Consider the following 17,428-nt stretch of genomic DNA (forward strand, 5'->3'; position numbering starts at 1 on the left):
CATATGTAGTAATCAGCCCAAAGCACTGATTTTCCACAAATGATGCTGTTTTTGTACAAGAGGTCGAATGATGCAAAACACTGTTTATTATTTTTTTAATGCAGGTTTGGGTGAGGTAAATTATTAGCTTTCCAAGGGCTTGTCTTGTTGAAAGTAAAGAAATATGAAAATATTTTAAAAATAGAATGTTGTTTTGCAATAGAGGTATAGTCAAAAGTACAGTCCACTAAAACAGTTTTCCACAGTGTTTCTCAGGAAAACTAGTCGAATGAAATCAAACAGCAGACGAACATTTTATTTAGATTTGAAGATACAGTACGTGATAGCCAATTATATTGAAAGTGAGGAGAGATGCTGATGATAAAACTCGGCAGCGAGTTTACCTTTTAGCCGGACATAGCCACATATTGTCATGCCAATTCCAGCCCCCCCCCCCCAAAAAACAAAAACAAAAACAAAAAATAGGACCAATGTGCTTTTTCCAATTGGAGGTAAAAAGAAAAATTACATTTCTTTTTTTTTTTTTAATGCAGCATACGAAGCAGCACCATGCAGTAACATCATGCTACAGGGAACAATTTAAATGGCAGACAATTTGAATAATTTAACAACACACAAGTGAGTTCGGAATAGGGATGCTTCATTTGACTCAATTTTGACGATTGTGGACATTTTTTTTGTATGGGAGAAACTCTAGGAGGGTTCTAAACTGTGGCTTCAACGTTAGCATCATAGTCTGAAAACTGGTGTGTTGAATTCACTCCATTTGTTTGTGTCAAGTGGTTGCAGAACATAAAATCATCTGGATCGAAATATTTTTTGAAAGATGTGTCGTCAACTTATTTTTTTTTATCGGTATCCAGATGATTTTATTTCATACAAAAGCTTGATAAAATAAAATTGACTAAATTCAACAAGGAAAAATAAAATCTGTTTTCCGAGTAATTCCAAGCAGAGGCACCAAAAAGCACTTGAATGTAACATAGTCCATGCTATGAACTGCTGTTTGAAGTTGGGATGTTTCGTCCTGTTTGTTTTGGAAAACAAAGTGTTTTCTCGAGAGTTAATTTTGTTGAAATAAGAATAACATTCAAAAAGATGCTAGCTACGCTTGATGCCACACAAGCACAATGAAAACCTGAAAAAGAAATGAGGTAGTGTGGTTGATAAGGAGTTGGAATGCACCAGTCTTTTTGTTTGTTTGTTTGTTAGATTTTTTTTTGTTTGTTTGTTTTTTACAATTCAGAACTTCATTACTTTTTCAATTCAAATACTTGTTTGGCCATCGAAAACTAGTGTAGTGAATTTTCGTTTTGTACCACGAAAAAATAAAAACAAAATCGAGATCATCGAGAGGAAGATGGACATACACACATCATCAAATTATGACCCGTCTACACATTGGTGGCTGTAACATGTCATGATAAATTCCAGAACATTTACATTCTTTTCAAATTCAGACATTCATAAATGCTAAAAAAAAAACAATAACAAACCTACAAGTATTCAAGCCACAATGAAAAGAACAAAAACTTCCAGATTTAGTTGTAATACAAACAAAAAACGTTGAATTTATGTGAGGAAGAAAAAAAGGTCAAAATACAAGATTTTTTTGAAAAATATGCAATTCCGTTGAAAGATTACCAGATCCCACGATTAGGTTTGTGTGAAGATAAAATGATGATTATTCTTGCAGGCTATCATTTCGTCTTGTTGAAATTGCAATTTTTTTCACAAGAGGGTAACTTAAATGCAAATATCTCTTGTATTACGAAAAATATTTTGTCATTTCAGTACCACTTTGTTTTGTTTGTTTTGATAATTGTTTGTTGTGTGTGTGTGCGCGTGTGTGTGTGTGTGTGTGTGTGTGTGTGTGTGTGTCTGTGTTTGCAAAAGCTCTAATCACTCAAGAATAAAAGTGTTGCATGTTGGTTCATTTTTTATTTTTGCAACATGGGATTGTTTCTGTTGCAATATTACACATTTATAGATGTTGACGAATCCTTTTAGCTGCGTTGCGTGGCAGTAACACTTGTTTGCAAAAAAAAAACAAAAAACAAAGAGCAAACCTGTGCTAAAGTCTGGATGGGTGTTGGGATCAGATGACACATACATCCAATGACACGTGATTAATGGTTCGCATTTGAGCCACTAAGAAGTAGAGTGGGCTAACGCATTCTAAATGACATTTTCTAATCCGCTTATCCTCACGAGAGTGGCAGGCGTGCTGGAGCCGATCACAGCTGTCTTCGGGCAGTAGGCGGCGGACACCCTGAACTGGTTGCCAGCCCATCGGAGGGCACACAGACAAAAAAAAATAATAAAAATACCACATTCACATTCACAATCACACCTCGGGACAATTTAGTGTTCCATCAACCTGCCGTGCATGTTATTGGAATGTGGGAGGAAACCGGAATACCCAGAGAAAACCCACACAGGCACGGAGAGAACACGCAACTCCACAGAGGAAGGCCGGAGCCGGAATCGAACCGTGCACCTCTGCACTCTGAGTGAGATGTGCTAGCCAGTCGACCAGCACGAAGTAACCATTTCCATAAAAATATCCAAGGTTTTACTGCAGCCGTAAAAGTTTTAAATCACTGTCCTGCAAAATGACAGAAACAGAATAAGCCCATTCTAGCTCTCAATGGCTCATTTGAATTCGAAGTGTTATGCAGTCATAGTACGGCAACGTCACATTCCAAAATGAGTCTGGTTTTCGTGTGTGAACAGTTGAGATAAAATGGCACGCATTGCAGTGATGTGTCGGTGACCCTGAGACAGCGTGAGGCTCGAGAGAGAGAGAGACACGGGTGCTAAACATTCTTAAAATTGGGTTTGGATCCTCACCTTGATCCACTGGACGAGTGCCTACCATTTTGGTTCCCGTCTTAGGTCTGGCATCGAGGGGTCTGCGCTGAATCTTTTTGCTTTCGCAGCCCAGAGGAATGTATGGTTGCAATGCATACCCCGAAAACAGGCACTCGGCCTCTAAAAATAGACAGTCATGTATTTACATATGTATGAAAGCATGGATTCAAAGTACAAAAGAAATCCGACAATGAGGCGCATTTACACAATCATCCCTGGTAAGAATGTCTCCGTTTGCTCGAACCTGACAAGCAGAGACTACGGGCACAAGTAACTGTGTGCTACTGAGGTAGGGTGGACCAGGCCTGAATTGACAAAAGGAACAGGGGTGAGACCGGCAGACTTGGTCTTGGATTGTGCTGAAGGGCAGCGTCCAACGTCCCCGTTTTCCCCAGATTTGGGCGCAGGTCGTGGCGTCTTAGGGGAGTGGAAGCCGTTGGTCAGCCCCGAGTCCTGCCTTGGGTCGGCGCAAACCGCCTCAGCCGCTCCATCCTCTGGTTCCCCGTTGTGGTTGGCCGCCGGACTTGTCGAGGGAAGATTCTGCTGGATCAGGTCCAGCGATTGTTCACTGGGAGAGTTCTCCTCGGTAGGTCCTAACGAGAGGCCGCGGGTGGCTTTGGAGTCCTTGGCCCGCCCGCAGTCAAACTTGGCCTTCCCGGTGATCATTTCGGAGAGCTCCAAGTGGACGATGACCTGGGCCTCTACCTGGTTACTGGACGGGGATGCGTTCTGACAATCCTGCAAGGACCAAATCTCCAAGATTACTTCACATCGTTGTATCTCGAAACATCTGATACCACTTTTTTTTTTTTCAAACCGATACCAGTACGAGTACTCTGGAGTAGTCATCTATACCGATACCACTATACCTTTTGATACATAACCTTTCTGTCAAAACAATGAGAGATCATTTTAAAGAAAGATCTATGTATCCAAATATCGCAGTTTTCCTTTAAATAGCAAAAAATTAATGGCAATTTTCGATTGTTTTTATTTCCCATTTGTTCATAAAACACGTATTTTACGTGCAACGGGGGTCAGTATAGTAGCAGTGTACACACGTCCGTCTGTCTTCTCAAACACGCATAAAGCAGAAAAAATTTTCACGCCACTTTCATCACCTGTCTATTCATTCACACACTTAGACACTCCAAACACATCCACACTTAATATAAAATGTCAATCTTTGACATAAATACCAAACCAAAAACATCCAAAGTACATTCTTCCTGAGGGTTGGCGGATGACTGCATGGCGTGAGGTGTTCATTTACCGCGTTGCTTGTCACACTGAGTTCCCCAGTGCTGAATCCAGTCGAGCCTTCAGTGACGGTGTCTCTGTATCGGGTGATACTGTTGGCCCAGTTATGACTGATGGAGCCATTCCAAGCAGCCTGCAAACGGCGGCGACGACGAGTCAGATGCGTCGCAATCAATACGTGAAACACAAACGGCAGAAAAAGGCTGGTTTCGACCTTGGCTTCAGGTGCCAGGGGGCCCCCACCCTCCCAGGTGTCGCCGCTCACTATCAGGCTCTGCCCCTCGGGGGTTTCCGCGGACGAGTGGCCGAACTCTTGCTCGCTGGAGGGCATGAGCGTCTCCAGCTCGTGGCAATCACTGCACTCTGGCACATGGGTGGGACTGGGGTAGCCCCCTCTTCTGTACTGGGCGGTCACAGCTGTGGAGTCTAGGCCGTCAGGTGTCCCTCTAATAGGAGGCACGCAAACAATACAATACAATGCATCTTTATTTATAAAGCGCTTTCACAACAGCTGCAGCTGTAATAAAGCGCTTTACAGAACAGTTAACATAAAATAACAAAATAATATCACAACACATAACATAAGACACGAACAGTCATGCATTCTTAGCCACTTTTGCATATTTTTTCGTCAATGGATGCTTCAGCTTCTTGTTGACTTTGAAACTTAGCTTGTGGCTGACGTGTGCACATTTTGGGCATGACGTCTCTGATCCACTGGTTAAAGGACACTTTGATTCTCTCCTCTTTCATCTCAAACTGCTTCAAACAACAAAACGTGTGACGGAGTGGTTAGGACTGCACAACTGTCCGTGTTTTATGTTATGTGTTGTGTTTATTATTTTACTCTATGTTAAGTGTTTTGTTCAGCACTTTGTTACAGCTGCCGCTGTTGTGAAAGCGCTATATAAATCAGCATGTATTGTATTGTATTGTATTGTATATACTTTGTTGTTTGAAGCAGTTCTAGATGAAAGAGGAGAGAATCAAAGTGTACATTCACCAGTGGATCAGGGACGTCATGCTACACACGTCTGCTACAAGCTAAGTTTAAAAGTAAACAAGAAGCTGTAGCGTCCATTGACGAAAAAAGAGACCGGTTCACTTCTCCTGTCCCATATAAATCCATTTCAATTCCAAGAGTCGACTCTCAGTTCCAAATACGCATCCGCGCTCCATGCTTATGCTCCACTCTCCTCAGCTCCAGTAGCCATCCATCCAGCCGCACCAACAAAGACTGTCCAACAGCGCCGACATCTCCGCTGAACAAAACGGGGCCGTGAAAAATGCTGCCGTTTACCGGTGCAAAAAACACAAGCCCCCCCGGGGCGACAGACAACCAATCCTCCATTAAGCTTCTCCAGTTGGTCCAGAATGCTGCTGCCTGCCTCTTGACTGGTACTCATAAGAGGGAGCACATAACTCCGACTCTGGCATCCCTTCACTAGCTTCCTATACATTTTAGAGTTCTTTAGACCCTGTTATTTGTTTTCAAATCTTTTATTGGCCTCACCTCACCTTAGCTCTCTGAGCTCCACCGCCCCTACGCACCTGCCAGGTGCCTCAGGTAATTCTTTGGCTTTCGAGTCAGCATGAGACTTGATTTTTTTAGTTTTACTGCTTTTGTGCTTTCTATTGTCTTTGTTATTCATATTTTTTTAAATTGTTTGTTGTATGAATGATTTTTGATCATGTAGAGCACTTTATATACAGCAGTGTTTGTTTTGACGTGCTCGATAAATAGAGTTGAGTTGATTTGAGTTGGTCTGTGTGTAAGCTACATTACCTGGTCTTAGTGTTGCGGAAACTGAAACACATGCAGAGGAGCATGCATATGAGCCCCAGGCACACTCCAACGATGATGCCTGTCACTGCATGGATGTCCAACTCTATTGAAAACAAGATTCAAAATATTAATATCAGAGATGGATACATAAATAACGTTTTTAGAATGACTTTTGGTAACAAAAGGCAATTTATATATTTTATATTATATGCCAATTATTTTTTTTATTCATTCATTCATTCATCTTCCGAACCGCTTTATCCTCACGAGGGTCGCGGGGGTGCTGGAGCCTATCCCAGCTGTCTTCGGGCAGTAGGCAGGGGACACCCCGAATTGGTTGCCAGCCAATCGCAGGGCACACAGAGACGAACAACCATCCACGCTCACACTCAGACCTAGGGACAATTTAGAGTGTTCAAACAGCCTGCCATGCATGTTTTTAGAATGTGGGAGGAAACCGGAGTACCCGGAGAAAACCCACGCAGGCCCGGGGAGAACATGCAAACTCCACACAGGGAGGCCGGAGCTGGAATTGAACCCGGTACCTCTGCACTGTGAAGTCGACGTGCTAACCACTGGACAACCGGGCCGCCCTATTATTTTTTTTAAATATCTTGAATACGGTGAATGCTTTTTTTTCAGTTCATCTACAATAATATACTAATACTTTATTATTTATTTATAATTTATGAGCTATCATTTTATTATTTTGTTTCATAGCAAACATTCATCATCCAGTCATCCACTGGACTTAGACTTTTTCCACTGTAATATAATAACAGCAACAACCAGACTAATAAAATTAGTGTTTCCGAACCAGGGGTACGCATAGCACCAGGGATACGTGAACACATTGCAGGGAGTACGAGGAAACCATTAAACATTAATTTCCCAGACCTCTGGCAAAGCCACGCCAAATCACAACAACAGTGTGTCAACTCAAGTGTCTCATTAAAAGATCAGGTGACTGATGAAAAGAAAGTAAAACTGCTTTAGTGGGTCTGAATATTATTCATGTTTGAGATGTTGTTCTTGATGTTTCAAGTTTAAATGTGCACTGTCCTCGCTGAGACATATGGGCTTCGTCTGAGCGAGACAGTGAGCTAAACTCTGGAGACGTGATGCAAGGTGTTCTTTGCAAGGCGGTTATTTGTAGTTTTTAATACAAAATCTTGACATGAATGTTTGGGAGAGTGAATACTGTGTGTGCATGGGTCTGCATGCGATCACGGTCGATCACGGAAGGTCGGGTGGCTTGGAAATTAGATGTTCGGTCAAAAAAGGTTGTGCATCCCTGATAGAAATAATCATAATAGAACAATGATTGTTATTATTGCTTCATTTATGTTGGGGGGGGGTTTGCAACATTTCCACAAAAATGGAATACTGACAAAGAAGCTATCAAGTGAAAGTTACTGAAGTCATTATGGATTGCTTTTATTTGTAATGGCTCTTTCGTAAATGATTGCCAATGTTCCCGCACAACAACAATCCACAATAAAGGAGCAGTAAATACACGCAGCTATTATGTACGTAACTGCACTCTGCCAAACAGAAACAATTTTGCCCACAATATCCCGTTTTGGAGTGGACAGTAAAGAGAACGAAATAAAGCAAGCGTGAACGCGCCGCTTTTTTATATAAGACAAGGCTAAAATTTAATATCAATCCATTCAACTGTCTTCATTGATATTCATTTATGCCGGCTTATTCTTTTTGGCAGCAGAGTAGAGAGGAAACAGATGGCAAGAGCTATCTAACACACACACACACATTTCCATTCATTGTGCATAGTGGGCGGCACAGCAACCCATGATAGCAACCTAACCATGATACTCAGACTTTATATGACATGTTGTGGAACATTGACTTTGTTCTGGCACATACACAAAATCTCTTGTGTGTCTGTCTGGAGTGACTACCAACCCATTGTGTGTGGCATGCTACTGTAAATTAGGATCGGGTTTTTATGACACCATGGAACTGTCTTGAATTGTGAAAAAGATGGACAATATGTCTAGTTAGAAAGAAATGTAGATGTGATATGAATGGTACATACCGTATTGGTCAGGGGGTGTTTGAATGTCCTTTATGAGCGAATAAGGCCCGGCTCCCACCTCTGTCGATGCCCCCAACTTGAAAAAGTAATGGGTGCCACTGGTTAACCCCTGCACCTCAACATTGGTGATGCTGCCTGTACGGTAGAGAAATCAGACACAGGAATGGAAAGTTTTTTGGAGTGTGCAGTCATGTTAATATCTGCTTCACAAAACACGGGGGTTCAGGGTTCCAATCTAAGTTTCAAGCCTTTCAGTGGGGAGTTTGCATATTCTACCCTTGCTTGTGTGGCATTTCCGTCAAAGATATCCATCATCAGTTAACTTAGTGCTTCGCAATTATTTTCTGTGAAGAAAATATTTCATGCACCCCAACTCTCTGACATGATTAAGTCGTATCATTTGTCAATAAAAGTGTTTGTTGTTAAGTACATCTCCGCATATTGTATCCTCATTAACATTAAATGAAATAAAAAAAGAAAAATTTGGATCAACTGACGACTAAGAATCGATTGTTTTTTTTTAAAAGTGTCTTTCTTTTCATCCGTGTTAAATATTTGTAAATGGTGTCTCTTAGGCTTCTTTCACACTGCAGGGCATGATGCCCAATTCAGATGTTTTTGTTCAATCCAATATTTTTATGTGCTCGTTCACATTACAAAAACAAATGCGACTTCAAATCCTGGGGTCACACCACGCGCCCCACCCAGCATCACACCTCGAAGCTCCCGGGGAGTTCGTTTAGCTGCAGGTTGAGTACAAGCGCCTGTGCTTAAAGCCAAACTGGGACAGGGGTTTTTGCTTCCTGGACCTGGTTTTGACTACTCTGTTTGGGTTTACTATTAACAATTTGCAATATCAGCTCCTACTGTGTGTGTGTGGGGGGGGGGGGGGGGGTAAATATATGGCCATAAGAGATATGTATGGTTCCCTCTGCAGTTGAGTGTCACATGAATATGCATGAATACTACAGTGTAGAGTGAAAAAAGAGAAAGCGAAAGAGATTTTACTTTAGTATTCTCCTGGAGATAAAGCATTTCCTTTCTCACCATCCTGAGAGAGGTTCCTCCACGTGTGCTCGGGTTGGCTCAAGTTACTGCTGAACAAGATCCTGTAGCCCACGATAACACCGTTTGGCTCCAGCGGAGGGCGCCAGCTCACCAGTACTGATGACGAGTTGATGGTGCTCAGGCGCAGCTCCTGCGGTGCTGATGAAGGCCCTGATAGAACCCAAACAGGAGGGAGGGAGTTGGGGGCGCACCAGTCGGTAATTAAAAGTCACAAATAAGGTTCTCAGCTGGGGGTTTGTGTGTTTCATCTTGGTGGGGGATCGGACATGTTATATGACAACCATCTATGTCCTCATATTGCAGCCACCTGGGTACAACCCGGAGACCACAGGCGGGCAAATGGGAGGCAAGGGAAGAGAGGCTGCAGCTTCGTAAAAAGGGGAATGGTGGCGCTTAATTCATTAGCACACACACTTCCATATTACCTGCCTACCCTTGACTGACACCTCAACTGCACCATCTGATGCTATCTAAAACCCCAATTAAGTTCAGATGTTAACATATTTGTATTCACTTGTACAAGTTATAAGTCACAGTAATGGTGGAATTTTGAAATGATTTACTTAATTCTAAAAGATGACCTGGCATGTGAACAGGGGTGTGCAGACTTTTTATGTCTACTGTACCGGTAATTAATGTCCTAACTTTAGGCAAATCCATTCACTTCATTTTTTTAACCCAGTAGAGACTCACGGTCGGCGAATGTGGACTCTTCCACGGTGCCGCTGAAGGGCCCCACCGCATCCATGCCGTTGGACTGTACCGCCAGCTCGTAGCGTGTGAAGGGCTTCAGCGCCCCGATCAGGATCTCTTGAGCGGCACTGCAACGCCACAATGCAAGTTTAAAACAAGTGCCGGTCACTTATGTTTGTAACAGGTGCAGAAAGGTTAGGGTGCAGAATGTATCGCGGAAACTCTGTGTGCCTTTGCTGACACTGTAGTTCTGTTCATCTGCACTGTGTCACGCCGACTGTCATTTCTAATACAACCTGAAGAAGTTAAACCAAAAATAAACAAGTATTCAGAGTACATCAGGAATTCACCGTGTTTCACTTCTTCCACATTCGCAAGTATTCAGAGCGTTTCCTCAATCCTAAGCCTCCCAGTTGCACGCACATTGTAACCTTCAAAGCAGCAAAAAGTTTTCTGTTTCCTTTTCCAGTTTTGTGCCTCGAGGCAATCCTGTCTCGAAGGTCCACAGAACTTGTAAACCTCGCACAAGCAGGTAAAGTTGGCAGGATTATCCTTGTTATGATAAACTATATGTGATAGGTACCACACTTGATCCAAATAAATTAAAGAATTGCTACTCATAGTCAAGTTGCTGCCACCCACCCTTCACTTCGGTATTTCCGGAGGCATGTTACAAAAATAAGATCATCCAGAAATAGTATAATAAGAATAATAATACATTTTATTTATAAGCGCCTTTCAAGACACCCAATGACACTTTACAACAACAAAAAACACAAAACAATACAATACGAAATGAGCTTCCTCTTTGGCTTCTGCCCCCAGCTAGCTGTTAGCTGGTGTTTTCCCATGATTTTTTGTTTGTTTGTGTGCTTTAAATTGGTCACCAATCAATCCTCCAGCCACGCCTTGACGAATGGTTGCCGGTCTGCGAAGCGCATGTATTTGTTTGAACCGGCCAGTGGCAAAAAAAAGTTTGGGGACCACTGATTTAGTGAATCAATCCACCTTTGACACTTTTTACCTTTCACCTTTCTCATCCCTTTAAAAAAACAAACAAACAAAAAAAACAAGAATGACCCCCCCACCCTCTAACCCAATCCACAAAGGCTCTTAAAACACAAAGCATGCCTGCTTCGACCCTGAGCGGCAGCAGCCGAGACGGTGTCGCTGATGATGCGAAGGATGACAGACATCCGGGCTCACCTGGCGTGGTACGTGACCAGAGAGGCGTTGGTGGTTCCGGCCGGGCTGCAGCGCACCGTGTAGTTGATGATGCGCACCGTGCTGAAGCGAGGTTTCTCCCAGCGGAGCCGGATCGACGTGGAGCTGTTGGCTGCGGCCTGAATACTGCTCGGTGGTAAAGGAGGCGGCCGCATGGGTAGCGAAGATGCTTGAATGTGAAAACAGACCTGTGTTATGTAACTTATTTATGTTATTATTTTAATGATAAGATCTGGAGGTGGACCTCTCCGCCTGATATCTGAAGCGGTCCGACTTTGGCTCTCAAACTTCTGACATCATGAAATATTAGGGGTTTGCATTTCTCCAATAAAATATGATTCTATACATATCTTGATATATGGGATGCGATACAATTCAAGGACGGTTAATACAAAGGTGCAATGATGTGATTCAGTTCGATTCAGTGGGATTCTGATTCAGTATGGCATAACTCACTTCGAGAGGGGATGGTACAATGAGTTTCTTGTCATTTTACATTACTTATCCTCTCAGTAGTATAAATATGGCATTATATATTCGGGGTGTGCACCTCACAACTAAAAGATGACTGTATACATATCTCAATATATTTTAAAGTGGAAGAATTCGATTCGGTTTGATTCGATACACTCACATTTTGTTCAACTACCTGGGCCACATTTCACCAAGTTCAAAGTTGAAACACAAAATAAATTTTTAGTTATTATTATTATTTTTAGTTCAACTGCACATAAACACTTCAGAGGAAAAAGTGTTTATTTGAGCCAGTGTGGGGCTGTGGCATTTGCAAGTGTATGAATGATCAGAATGGTACCACCGCTGGATCAATTTGAGCGAGAGAAAAGCCTGTTTAGCTTGTATTGTCTTCAGGCATTCTGCAGTTCTACGGGATTCTTACCTTTTCTAGCCTTTTCGGTCCTTCCTTTCCACACTGCAGCAGAGCCATCCGCCTGCTTGTTGAATGCCCAGACTCTCACCTCATATAGCTGGTCTGGGACTAACACAAACGTAGCAAAAGGAATGAAGATTGAGATATCTTACAAGTAAGAATTCATGTTCATTTGTTTGAAAAAATGTACTTCAACAGACAACGACAAGCCAACAGAATGCATGATCTCAGTAAGTACCGTATTTTCCGCATTATAAGGCGCTTCGGAGTATAAGGCGAACCTTCAGTGAATGGCCAATTTTAAAACGGTTTTCATATATAGGGTACACCACATTATAAGGCGCATAAAATATAAGCTACAATAGTGGCTGCGGTTGTGTTTTGCATCCACTAGATGGAGCTACGCTAAAGGGGATACAAGACAATACAATGCAGCTTTATTTAAATAGACCCTTTGCAACCACTGCAGCTGTAACGAAGCCCTTTACAGAACATTTAAAACACTATGTCCAAGAAATCAGAATATTGATCCATATATAAGACGCACTGTCGGCTTTTGAGAGAATTGAATGCTTTTAGGTACACCTTGTGGTGCGGAAAATACGGTATATAAATGTCGAACATCATTCGTACACATCACCACGAACATTCACAGAGCCGTGAAACTATACAAGAATTTTTTAAAAATCTTGACGTGTAAATGTAAGAAATCAATATGATATGACAGTGATATAAATGTGTGCATTAACACTAAAAGTCTTAAAGTCTGACGACAACCAACAATCAACCATCACTTTGTATCCTGCTAATGCTCATTAGGGTCATGAGTAAAGTCAGAACCTATGCAAGATAACCTGCATGGCATACCCTGGACTGGTCACCAGCCAATCCCAGCATACAAGAGGAAATGGAAATTCTTGAGGAGAGATTCACCTTTCAGACTGTGAAACTCAATGAGAGCAACTTACCAAGCCCAGTGAGGAGATGGTATCTGGCTTTTTTGCGGAGCCTGACCAGGTGAGTCTGCGGCATCTTTTCAACGTTGGCGCCCACCTCTCGGCAGGACAGCTTGTACCCGGAGACGACCGTGTGATTGGGCGAGGGCTGCCACGTGACGTTGAGCGTGTTCACTTGCGCTCGCACCTTCAGCTCAGTGGGAGCGAACATCACTGAGTATGTGAAGGAATGGGGTTGTTTTAGTCTCCAGGCAGGTCTAATGAGACACTGAGGGCTAACGTGGGTGATACAGTATCGGAGTCACCATGGACCCTTATATATTATGTAGATTCATTCAGCATCATGGAAACATTATGCAAAAGGCCAATTCCGATTTCTTTTCTGTATTCAAAAGATTTTGATTGTTTCTTCTAATGCTTCTTACAAGGGTGAATTTTGAGGTGTTGCGAGCTGTTGAGATGCTAAAAAATAAAACCATGAAATATTTCACTTCACACGTTTGAATCACCTGTAAATGAGTTTGAACTTGAATAATTAGCCTTTCAAAGGCTATTGTATGCAAATGTCAAACCGCATAGATATCAGGCTTAAAATGATGTGTAAAACAGTAGGACAAAATGAATTTTGATGGCATTGGACTTTTAATTGGATTCAAGTGGACAAACAGTCCAGATTGATGACATGAGTTCATGTAAAAATTAAAATGACGATTTCACTGGGACCTTTTTTTTTGTTGTTGCAAGGCACAAATGTGTTGCTTTTCATGGCGCTTTGCCAATTGAGGTTCACCTAAGGACCAGAGACGTAAATTAATCGCGCCTTATAACCCTTCCGTCTTCTAATGAATGGCTTTGCAGCTCCCACACAGTCAACATATAACTCAACGCGTGTGTCAGTGTGGTGGGCAGACACCTCGCTGACTGACATCTCTTAATGTATGTCATTAAACGCCCACCTTCATTAGGCTTGCGGAGCTTAATAAAAAGCTTAACCCAGCTACATTTTCCCCCAAATTAATACATGTCCTACATTTTATCTTGTTCCAGTGACTGACAAGCTGATGCGGAATACTTTGCAGTTCCTGCAAAGCCACGGCAGACACATTGTTCTGCCCGCATTGTTCGTGCCGCCGACTCATGTCTATGAGTGATCGGACGGTGGATTCACTGGGATAAGTGGATGTTACGTGAAAAAAATAAATTTAAAAAATCATCTCAGACAGAAGGAAGCTAGCAGGCAGGGCTGGGAAACCTAACACCAATAAATATGTCTTACTTCAATAAAACGCACATAAATCCTCAGCCCAAAATGTGGGACTTCCCACACAACAAATCTGAAGTCATCAGGCTTACCCCTGCGGTGGCTGGTGTGGTTGTAGTGGGCCAGCGTCTGGTGCTGAGCCCACTCGGACGGGACCCCGAAGCCGACACCTGTTCCAGCTGCTATTCTCAATCTGTACGCCTGGTTGGGCTGCAACTCCCTGAGCGTAAACTGGGTCTCATTACCGCCCACCTCCACCGAGAAGACAGTATCCACTGTGGGAAAATAAAGACGGTAGACTAATTCACTGGGATTGACTGGACTGGCTCATTAGCAACAGAGTCAATTTTCACCCTCGTAAAGACAATCACGGTACATGGGACAATGCTTGATTTTTATATATTTATTTATTTGTAATGAATATATCTGTTAATGACTTTCATCAACGTACCCCATGGATCAAAAAGTACAGATTTTTTTTTCATCATATTTCTTGTCTTGCTTTGAACATCCCGTTGTCAGAAGTCACTTCTGATTTATGGAAGTAAGAGACTGCACATCCCACCATAAATACTGCAGAACCTAAAGTATACAGGGTCCACCGTGGCGGGGATGGGCAATGTGAGTATAGTCGCCAAGTGTAGAAGCCACTCTCATGGCAAATCATTGTCATTGTAGTCGGGGTTATACAATCCACACTTATATGAGAGGGGTCACGATGAAATGAGACCTGCCTCACAAAAATGGGTCTATTTCAGCAAGACAAGACAGAGTGTGAAAAGTGATGTACCATTCTCACATTTGTCATCTCTTGGGTTATTTTGACAAACGCATGTCACAGACATAAGTACAACTAGGAATTGTGTGAAATTGTGGGGGGAAAATAATTACTCCTTTAAGAAGCCTGACAATGAGTGAATTCCCACAGCTATCCTCATTTGAAATCAATTTAAATTCAGAAGAGCTATTGGTTTCTTGGAGGAAAAATATACACTAAGAAGACATACCGTATTTTCACGACTATAAGGCGCCATTAAAAGTCTAAAATTTTCTCCAAAATGGACAGGACGCCTTATGATGCGGAGCGTCTTGTCTATGCGCTGAGTTCCAAAACCTGACTGACAGCCGACACGCTGTTTATATAGAGAAAAGGCGGAAGTGACTGTGGACAGGCATGCGGCAAAGAAGTCGGCCAATCAGTGAAGGGTGGGCGTGTATATATATATACACATATGGAGAGCGAGAGAGAGAAAAGGCAGATGTGAGTGAGGACAGGCATGCGGGGAAGAAGTCCGCCAATGGGTGAAGGGTGGGCGTGTAAGTGGACGCTAAAGGTACGCCCCAAGCAGGTACCAACACCTGTATAGAGTGTGGCTATGTGCATTGTTGCAAAACAACTTCGGTTTTGGTTTCTAAGAACCCCCGAAAATAAATTCTACAAAGAGACACGCCTACGAAGCTCAGTTCAAACTTCAAGCCATCGGTTATGCTTTTGGCATGCGTGCCCATCTCACAGCAAATCTCAACACTCAAATGAACGATGAGCTTGCCGTTATTCCCGGAGGCTTGACTAAAGAACTCCAACCGCTGGACATCGGCATCAACCGGGCGTTCAAAGTAAAGTTGCGAACGGCATGGGAACAATGAATGATCGATGGCAAACACAACTTTACAAAGAGTGAGAGGCAGCGCCGGGCGAGTTACGCCACAATTTGCGAATGGATTGTGGCTGCTTGGACGAACGTGTCTGCTTGCACTGTTGTTCGAGTTTTTGGCAAAGCCGGCATCATTTCTGTGGAGCCACATGGCAATGAGAGTGACTGACAACGAGAGGGAACACGGCGTTTTTGATGGACTACCGGTACTTGCACAATTGTTCAATTCTGATACAGAGGATGAGGACTTTGATGGATTTCTGGGTGATGATTGATCGAAAAACGTGAGTACATTGTACGATGGCTAAATAAAATACAACGGAACTCCGTTTTCCGTTGCCTTTTTAAAAACGTGTTTTTAGCTTGTATCTGTATGTCTTGGCATGCTACCGTATGCTTCAAGCTAACGTGTTTTTAGCGTGCGCGCATGCATGCCGTATGTTTAAGCTGGCGTATGTTTTACCACTTTAAAATTGCGCCCAATAATACAGTGCGTTTTGTCTATGTGTAAAATACAGAAATAGCACCCATTAATGAGACTGCGCCCAACCATACGGTGCGTCGAATGGTCGTGAAAATACGGTACTTAGACTGGTGTCTGTGAAAGAATACAAAGTGATTCAGCTTGACCTTCATCATTCATATGACCTTCTCACCATTATCCAGAGAGCTGTACTCGATACGGTAGCTGGTAACAGCCCCTCGACTGTGCTGCGAGGACAACGGATGCCACATCAACCTAATGTCTGTCGGTGACGTGCTGGCAATTGACAGCTGAGGGGGCGCGCTAGGCACTGGAAGATAGATGAGGACGAACAGTAAAGAATAATGAAGCCAGAATACAGAATAGAAAGAAAGTCATCTCCCGACAGGTATGATGCGTACCATCCTCGAGCATGTCGACAGTAACGGGCAGGGATGGGCGACTGGCTCCCATGGGAGAGTAGGCCACCACAAAGAAGGTGTAGGCGGTGTGGGGGAGAAGATCCTTGACATGATACTCCGTTGTGTCGTTGTTCATCGCAAACTGATATTCCACGTTGTCTGAACCTGGGGAATAATCCAAATCAGTCCATTTCCTGAAATAGTTGGCTGTCATCACCTTTACGAGGACTGACACCATCGTGCGTTAAGGTAGACATCTTAAATGGATCAGATACTGCCGACAGAGCCTGTCAAAATGTTGCTTGAGATTAAAGAAAAAAATGAAATGACATTGCTGGAGTGGAAGATTTAAAGTATCATTTCAAATGAATTATTAATGACCCATCCATCCATCAATCCATTATCTGAGCCGCTTTTCCTCACGAGGGTGACTGGAGCCTACCCCAGCTGTCTTCGGGCAGTACGCGGGGTACACCCTGAACCGGTTGCCGGCCAATCGCAGGGCACACACAGACAAACAACCATTCACGCTCGAAATCACACCTAGGGACAATTTAGAGTGCCCAATAAACCAAGCATGTGTGTTTTTGGAATGTGGGAGGAAACCGGAGTACCCGCAGAAAACCCACGCAGTCACGGGAAGAACTTGAAAACTCCACATAGGAAGGCCAGAAAGAGAAGAACGTGCTGCCTTGTGATAAATGAAGTAAGACTAATTTCATTATACAATATTGAATGCCCTGTCTGTACGCAAATAATTGCATACGTTTGCATTTTATTTGAAATATAGTTTATGTGAGACATAATCAACCAATAGG

General features: G+C 42.9%; 1 protein-coding gene across 2 annotated transcripts in view; it reads right to left on the reverse strand.

Moving 5' to 3' along the window:
• Window positions 1-269: 269 nt before the first annotated feature.
• The window catches only part of igdcc4 (immunoglobulin superfamily, DCC subclass, member 4), a 67,882-nt gene continuing 50,723 nt past the window's right edge, over window positions 270-17,428 (reverse strand). For both annotated transcript variants that reach the window (XM_086107457.1, XM_086107456.1), the window contains exons 8-20: window positions 16,611-16,775; window positions 16,382-16,519; window positions 14,163-14,345; window positions 12,822-13,022; window positions 11,863-11,961; window positions 10,947-11,133; window positions 9,741-9,868; window positions 9,027-9,197; window positions 7,980-8,114; window positions 5,921-6,023; window positions 4,349-4,580; window positions 4,148-4,267; window positions 270-3,612 (exon numbers count right to left, since the gene is read on the reverse strand). In XM_086107457.1, the coding sequence (XP_085963583.1) occupies window positions 3,133-3,612; window positions 4,148-4,267; window positions 4,349-4,580; window positions 5,921-6,023; window positions 7,980-8,114; window positions 9,027-9,197; window positions 9,741-9,868; window positions 10,947-11,133; window positions 11,863-11,961; window positions 12,822-13,022; window positions 14,163-14,345; window positions 16,382-16,519; window positions 16,611-16,775 (2,342 nt within the window). In that variant the 3' untranslated portion in view covers window positions 270-3,132. The remainder of the gene's footprint in view (window positions 3,613-4,147; window positions 4,268-4,348; window positions 4,581-5,920; window positions 6,024-7,979; window positions 8,115-9,026; window positions 9,198-9,740; window positions 9,869-10,946; window positions 11,134-11,862; window positions 11,962-12,821; window positions 13,023-14,162; window positions 14,346-16,381; window positions 16,520-16,610; window positions 16,776-17,428) is intronic.

This window comes from Hippocampus guttulatus, chromosome 3 (genome assembly GCF_054856545.1).
Source record: "Hippocampus guttulatus isolate MCC_2025c chromosome 3, RoL_Hgut_1.0, whole genome shotgun sequence".
In the NCBI taxonomy this organism is placed as follows: domain Eukaryota; kingdom Metazoa; phylum Chordata; class Actinopteri; order Syngnathiformes; family Syngnathidae; genus Hippocampus; species Hippocampus guttulatus.